Genomic DNA, 8,112 nt, shown 5'->3' on the forward strand with positions numbered 1-8,112 from the left:
TTGATGACTTGAGGAACAAGTTTGGACCTTAAAAGTTTGGGCCTATTTGCAAGAAAATCCAATTCGAGCCATCTTTGCTTCATATTTTTCACTCAAATTTGTCCAACTTTGACAAGTCATATCTCCCTCAATTTTTAAGATATGGAAGATTTCTAGGACTTTTTGGAAAGCCCAAGATGTCCTATATAAGCCACTTTGGAACCTTTTTTCCATTTAAAGATCTTATCTTGAAGATATGGCTCCTGACAAAAAATTGCTTTTTGCAAGCTTCTAGAAGGACCTTTAATGTTTTGGCTTATATCTCTTATGCGGAAGCATTTCTGCCCTTGGGCCCAACATCAAAGTTGTAGAGAATTAAATTTCCTTGAGAGTAGGCTTTGGTTGGGGAATTTTTGATAAAGTATGAAAGAGATATGATTAGTCAAAGTTCAATTGACTTTCTCTTAAAAAACCCTAATTTAGCAACTATGAGTTCTGTTGATTTCTGAGCTTTCCTTGATGAATCATGATCAACCCTTATTCAATATAAAATCAAATAATCACTATAAATTCGTGGCATTGGGATTATATCTCCTTGATGACTTGAGGAACAAGTTTGGACCTTAAAAGTTTGGGCCTATTTGCAAGAAAATCCAATTCGAGCCATCTTTGCTTCATATTTTTCACTCAAATTTGTCCAACTTTGACAAGTCATATCTCCCTCAATTTTTAAGATATGGAAGATTTCTAGGACTTTCTGGAAAGCCCAAGATGTCCTATATAAGCCACTTTGGAACCTTTTTTCCATTTAAAGATCTTATCTTGAAGATATGGCTCCTGACAAAAAATTGCTTTTTGCGAGCTTCTAGAAGGACCTGTAATGTTTTGGCTTATATCTCTTATGCGGAAGCATTTCTGACCTTGGTCCCAACATCAAAGTTGTAGAGAATTAAATTTCCTTGAGAGTAGGCTTTGGTTGGGGAATTTTTGATAAAGTATGAAAGAGATATGATTAGTCAAAGTTCAGTTGACTTTCTCTTAAAAAACCCTAATTTAGCAACTATGAGTTCTGTTGATTTCTGAGCTTTCCTTGATGAATCATGATCAAACCTTGATCAAATGATGAATGACACTTCAAAATGGGGATGTTGACCAAAAATCAGGAATTTTGACTGTACTTTGACCATAGTTGACTTTTAGGTCAAACTAGTCGACTGTTGACTTTCTGAGCAATTGACTGAGCAATCTTAGGAATTGAAGCTTTAATCTTGGCATAAGGATACTATGAGGCATATGAGAGGCCATGAAGTCCACTTGAAGTTTCAGAAGTTAATTTTACTTGGAAAGAAGAAAAACCCTAGTTGTGGGTTGATTGTTTAGGAGAGAGATAGTCGGGCTCATTTCTCAGTGCTTGAGCCAAAATATTTTGAAATATGATGGGAAAATTTTGGGGTATGACAGTAAGCTACAACCTGACCATGATGCATGAGCACGCCACTTAAATCCCTTTTTGAAGCATCACAATACACAACAAAGGATTCACTTGGACTTGGCAAAATCAAAATTGGCGCAGAGGTCAACTTCCTCCTGAGTTCTTGAAAAATCTCTTCACACTGCAGACTCCATACGAAAGCTTGACCCTTTCAAGTCAATTGAGTCAAAGGCAATGCCAACTTCGAAAAGCCTTCTATATAACTCCTATAATAACCAACCAAACTCAGAAAACTTATGATCTCAGTGAGAGACTTTAGAGTCTCCCACTGCAGCATAACATCAACCTTTGACGGGTCAACAATAATACCTCCACTAGAAATTACATGCTCAAGAAAAATCACTTCTTTCAACCAGAACTCACACTTGGACAACTTTACAACAATTTCTTCTCTCGCAAAACTTCCTGCATGCCCTTTGTCTGTCTTAGAATACACTAAAATGTCATCGATGAACACAACAACAAACTTATCCAAGTATGGATGGAATGTCTTATTCATATACTCCATAAACACTTCAGGCGCATTAGACACATCAAACATCATCACTAAATACTCATAGTGGTCATACCTTATTTTGAATGCAGTCTTTGGAATATCTTCGGACTTCACACAAATCTAATGATAACCCGACCGCAAATCGATCTTGCTAAACACACAAGCACCAACCAAGTGATTCATCATATCATACATTCTTGTAAGAGGATACTTATTCTTAATAGTAACCTTGTTCAACTGTCGATAGTCAACACACAACCTCATGCTACCATCTTTCTTCTTAATTAATAGCACTGACGCTCTACATGATGAAACACTCGGTCAAACAAACTTCTTCTCAAGAAGATCCTCTAACTGTTTCTTCAGCTCTAAAGCAGACATTCTATACAGTGCCATCGATACAGGGCTAGTACCAGATACTTAGTCTATGGAAAACTTGATTAATGTATCGACAACAAATCACTAATGTCATCTGGGAACACTTTAGGAAACTCACACACAGTAGGTAGATCACTAATCATTCTATCACTTCCCCCTCTCAAGGACACGAACATCATGAATACTTAAGCACTTTCTCTCAAGGACACCCCTACCTGTCTCGCAGTCATAAAACTCAACTTTGTGCTCTCCTTGGATTCAAGAAACTTCACTGATTTCACAAAGAAAATAATGTACACATGGTTGAACTCCAACTAATTCATCCCCAGAATAACATCGAGTTGACTTAGTGGAAAACAGACTAAGTCAATTCTAAAATCTCTAACATAAATTGTCAAAGGACAATTCACATACACCAACTAAGTAGTCATTGAACCATTAGTTAGGGTATCAATGACCATGATACCATTCATAGAAGACACTTCTAAATTAAATATTCTCCCATAGTCAGTAAATATAATCAAATGTATTACACCAGTGTCAATAATAGTAATCAAAGGTATTGTTGAGTGCCTGAAATTCGTTATTTTTGCTATTGTTTTGTGGCACTTATCGATTCTTTTGTATTATATTCTCTGAATAATTCCCCGCTTTTTGTATAAATATGTATAAATAGGATTTAATTGAGTTTTTATTCATTTATATATCATTTGATAGTTTTCTATTCATTTTGTAGATATCGAGTCGCTTTTGGAGCATATGCAATAAAGTGTCGAAGACACGGCTTCAAAACGCGCAATTTTGAGCGACGGAACCAACGAATCGTCGAATAAATCTCAAAATCAAATAAACATAAATCATCAATTTAGTTGATATTCATTCATTATTGGATAGAGCATGGAATAAGCTTTCCAACGCATTGAACCGGGCGCAAATCGGAGTTACGGTTCTCGAGTTATGGCCGAAACAATGCAGAACTTTTTGCTGTACTGGTGTGTTCCGCCGGGCGAAGCCATTATTCCGCCGGGCGAATCTGGCAGGACAGAAGTGCGTTAAATGGGGCAAAAACACATTTTTTAGGTTATGGTTTTGGGGTATTTGTTCCCAACTCCATCAACCTTCATTTTTTGGTAGAGGGAGGCTTAGAAACATAAATTCCCGGATAAATAATTCCAAAACTTTTGTTGCTTGCCGCTTTACCGCTCCAACAAAATGGCGCCGTTGCCGGGGATGTGCTTTGAATTGCGATTGTTTCTTTGTTTTTGAGTTTGTAAATATCTTACATTTGTGAATTTATATACTTTGTATAGTTATACTTGTTTTATTTTAGTTTGGTTGACTTATTAAACAAGTTGAACTCGGATAGTCCTTTACTTTCAAATCTTTACTTTTCAACTTGTTTAACTAATTTCACCAAATGTTTTATTTTTCTTATCATTTGTGTTGTGTACTTATTGTTGTAAATATTCTTGTTTTTTTTTTATGTTTGTTGAGTTTTTGTTAGGTCACTTTCTTAGGTTGCGCGGTGAATTCTCACCATGGCATGATGGATGAAGTTACTAACCGAGCTCAATAAAGGCGTCGAGCTAACGACGTAAAACAAGCGCTTGTTGGGAGGCACCCCAACGTTTGTAAATTGTTTATAATTTTTCTTTAGTTTTTGATTGTTTGTGTTCAAAGTTTGACTCGATAGCTTGAGGTCGCAATTGGTGATTTATCAAGTTTGATCGTTGCGACTTGCGGATGTATGGTAATGATAGAGTTTAACATTTTGTACACGTTCGAGGTATGTGTTTATCGCTTTCTAGATTGTAGCATATTCAGGATACTTAGGCTTTTTACAACTTTTATGTCATTCATTCTTTTGTATACTTGTTCATTTGTGAATCACTTTAGTTCCCACCTTTTTTGTGAGGTAGCTTTCCATTATTTACATATGCTGGAGACCACATTCTTGTTCTAACTGGATTTTATTATGCTTAATATTTTGTTTGTGTTGATTATATGAAAGCATGAAAAGGATCAAGGCATTTTTGTTTCATTTTGAGCACAACTACCTTGGCCAAATAGTCAATTCACCTTGTGAGTGTGTGATCATTAGTACCTCCTCTGAGCCTTTTTGTCAATGTCCATGTTGTTTTTGCTAAATGCTTGTCTATGAGTGTTTGGTTCTCATTTTTGTATGGATGTTGATTCTTTGTTTTCTTGAACCCTTAACCATGATTTTTGGTTTGAATTTTTACCTTGCCTTAGAAAGTAGGGAGTATTCACATTTTGATAATATGGTTGAATTCAAGTTAGGGAGAGAATGATTGTGTACTTATTGGTTGATTGCTATGAGGTTGAAAGAAAAGAAAAAAAAATATGTGAAAAAAAAAAGTGAAAAGAAAAAGAAAGAAAAAAGAGAAAAGTTTTGAAAAAGAAAAAAAAAAGAGTTTGAATAATTCTGCAAATAAGTATGGTGCTTTGTTGTGAAATGTGGGTTGATGAGGAAGTTTGATTGGAATTTTGTGTTTGAACTTTTGTGAGTTGATCACTCCCTTAGGTTTGGGCAAAATTTTGTTTCGATTAGCCTTAGGAATTATCCCTTGTTTGTTAACCAAGCAACATTACAACCTTGAAAAGTCCTTGTGATTCTTGCATTTGTGTTTTCAACATAATTTTTGGATGACTGCATAATTTAGTCTTTTGTTTGCAAGGTTGTGGAAGAGTGAAATTACCTTATTTTGTGTGTTTGTCATCTACCGATGATTTCATTTTGCTAGGTGTGATTCATTTTTGAACTAGTATTGTTTTAGAATGTTTGGTATATTATTTGTACTTTGCGTTTGTTTCATGTTTATGTTATCGTCGTAGTTTAGTGGTAAGTATTTACTTTGTGTGTACCATTTTTCATTAGAGCCATACATTTGTTTCCGTTTTTCAAAACTTGTCGATTCGTGATTCTTTGGTTGATCGCTTTCGTTTCTTTGAGTTGTTTGTTTCTTGTTTGAGGACAAACAAGTATAAAGTTGGGGAGAGTGTTGAGTGCCTGAAATTCGTTATTTTTACTATTGTTTTGTGGCACTTATCGATTCTTTTGTATTATATTCTCTGAATAATTCCCCGCTTTTTGTATAAATATGTATAAATAGGATTTAATTGAGTTTTTATTCATTTATATACCATTTGATAGTTTTCTATTCATTTTGTAGATATCGAGTCGCTTTTGGAGCATATGCAATAAAGTGTCGAAGACACGGCTTCAAAACGCGCAATTTTGAGCGACGGAACCAGCGAATCGTCGAATAAATCTCAAAATCAAATAAACATAAATCATCAATTTAGTTGATATTCATTCATTATTGGATAGAGCATGGAATAAGCTTTCCAACGCTTCGAACCGGGCGCAAATCAGAGTTACGGTTCTCGAGTTACGGCCGAAACAATGCAGAACTTTTTGCTGTACTGGTGTGTTCCGTCGGGCGAAGCCATTGTTCCTCCGGGCGAATCTGGCAGGACAGAAGTGCGTTAAAAGGGGCAAAAACACATTTTTTAGGTTATGTTTTGGGTATTTTTGGTCCCAATCCATCAAACCTCCAATCTTTGGTATATTAGGCTAGAAAACAACATTGGAGCTTGCATTTGGATGATCGAGAGACGGATTCCTCATTGATTGATGTTGACAAACCAAGAAATGTTTGGTTCCTCTTTTTCTCTTCTCTTTGTATTTCTCTTTTGTTGGGTTTTGTATGTAGATCTACTATGAACTCATGTATATTTGTTGATCATTATGTTGTATAAAGCTTGCTTTCATATCTTTGTGGATTATTATCTTGGATTTTTGCTTTGTTGCTAATGTATTTGAGTCGCTATGGAGACGTATGGCTCTAATGTTTATCTAGGATAATTATCTATTAACTTAATTGCAGAGATGGATTAGGTTGATAATCACTTAGTGTCAGTGCTTAATGCTTCTGAATGGTCGTGTTTGTCTGAGAGATCGGCATCTACGGGAAGCTTGGATATCTCATGTGTTGTTTACGTGGTTGAGAGATCGTCACTTAGATAATATTGTGGGTAGTATTGTTGACATGTGATAACATTGATAGGTTACAAGTTGAGTATGTTCGGTCAATAAGTTTAAGTTTGTGAGAAGTAGATTATATACATGCTTGATAATTCTATTCCGCTGATGAATGAATTCTTTTATGTTCATAACTTTAAATTCCTGCACATTTGATAACCAAACTCAAGAATGAATTAATATGTCGAATGGCACACATCTCTTTGGACACGATAAATTCCCGGATAAATATTTCCAAATTTTTTGTTGCTTGCCGCTTTACCGCTTCAATAGGTATACCATTAATAAAGCACGTACCTAAAATCAGATTATCTAATTTAGCAGTCTCTGCTCCAAAAAAGGAAAAGACTCTCCCTCCTGACTGCTCCTTCTTTGGCTTTAGACGCTGAGTACTACTATGACCCTGTTCCTAATAATTATAACAAGTCAAAGTATTACTCTTACATTCAGAAGCTCGGTGGCCTAACTTCCCTCACTTGAAGCAATTCATAGTCATGTTCTTGCACTCAAAAATACGATGCCCAAACTCACCATATTTAAAACATCTCACAAAAGTAGGAGTTCTTCCCCCACTTTTCTATTTCCCACCTGCAGATTTCTGATCATCCTTCTGATTACCCTTATCAAACGGATTTCCATAAGGTGTTCCACGACTCTGATCATTCACTTTCTTTTCACTCAGTCTCTTATAGTGAGCATATCAGGCTCTACTCTCCTCATCATATATCATGCACTTATTCACCAGTACAGACAACCGCCAAATCTCCTGATACCCAAAACCATGCTTGATTTTAGGATGTAAGCCACTCTCAAACTTGATTCACATAGATCCCCAACAGCCGCACTATTATAGTATGGACAAAACTTCATACGCTCTTCAAACTTAGCAGCATACTCATCAACTGTCATATTCCCTTGCCTCTGCTCAAGGAACTCAATGTCTTTCTTACCGTGCACGTCCTCTGGAAAGTACTTCTCTAAAAATCCAACTCATAACACATCCTAAGTAACCTCAGTACCTTCATCATCCATTATGTGATACACATTATCCCACCAATCTTCGGCTTCCTCTGATAGCATATGAGTATCGAACAACATTTTTTGTTCGTCGGTGCAGGCCATTACTCTAAAAATATTTTCAATCTTACGGATCCATGTTTGCGAACCCTCTAGATCATGTCTACCCTTGAAAGTCGGCTGATTGTTTCTCTGAAACATCCCTAATCCACAGAATTCATTAACGGCCCCACCATTCTGATTGTTCTGATTATTCTGAGCCATTGCTTGAGCCAATGATTCCAAAGCTTCAGCAATTGCATCATCGTTTCTTCCTCCACTCATATCTTTGCATATGGGCAAATAACATTAGAATAAACAAAGCATTCGACAGTGTTCACACACTAGTCGACTACCAGGGAACCGATAACATACAAAAACTTGGCCGGATGGACCGACCTGCTCTAATACCACTATATAAAACCTTAAAACCCCAAGGCGTAATAATAGGAATGTAAACAAATATGCACATAGGGTGTCACACAAACACAATCAAAAACCTGCTGCGTAAAATAGTTTAAATAAAACAAATTATATCATAAACACATGTCATCACAGTGGAATTATTCACCAAACACCATTCCTTAATTTAATAATTCACATAATACTCTTCAATTGAAATTAAGCACAGTTATCGCAAAAGCC

The 8,112-nt window shown here is 36.0% G+C and overlaps 1 protein-coding gene across 1 annotated transcript; it reads right to left on the reverse strand.

Annotated features, from left to right (window-relative positions):
* Positions 1–7,149: 7,149 nt before the first annotated feature.
* On the reverse strand, positions 7,150–7,752 carry LOC131631111 (uncharacterized). Its single transcript, XM_058901889.1, has 2 exons — positions 7,431–7,752; positions 7,150–7,388 (listed from the first exon to the last, which is right to left on the reverse strand). Exons 1-2 carry the CDS (start codon positions 7,750–7,752, stop codon positions 7,150–7,152), a joined length of 561 nt encoding a protein of 186 aa, XP_058757872.1.
* Between the last annotated feature and the right edge of the window lie 360 nt (positions 7,753–8,112).

Source organism: Vicia villosa, unplaced genomic scaffold (assembly GCF_029867415.1).
Source record: "Vicia villosa cultivar HV-30 ecotype Madison, WI unplaced genomic scaffold, Vvil1.0 ctg.000775F_1_1, whole genome shotgun sequence".
In the NCBI taxonomy this organism is placed as follows: domain Eukaryota; kingdom Viridiplantae; phylum Streptophyta; class Magnoliopsida; order Fabales; family Fabaceae; genus Vicia; species Vicia villosa.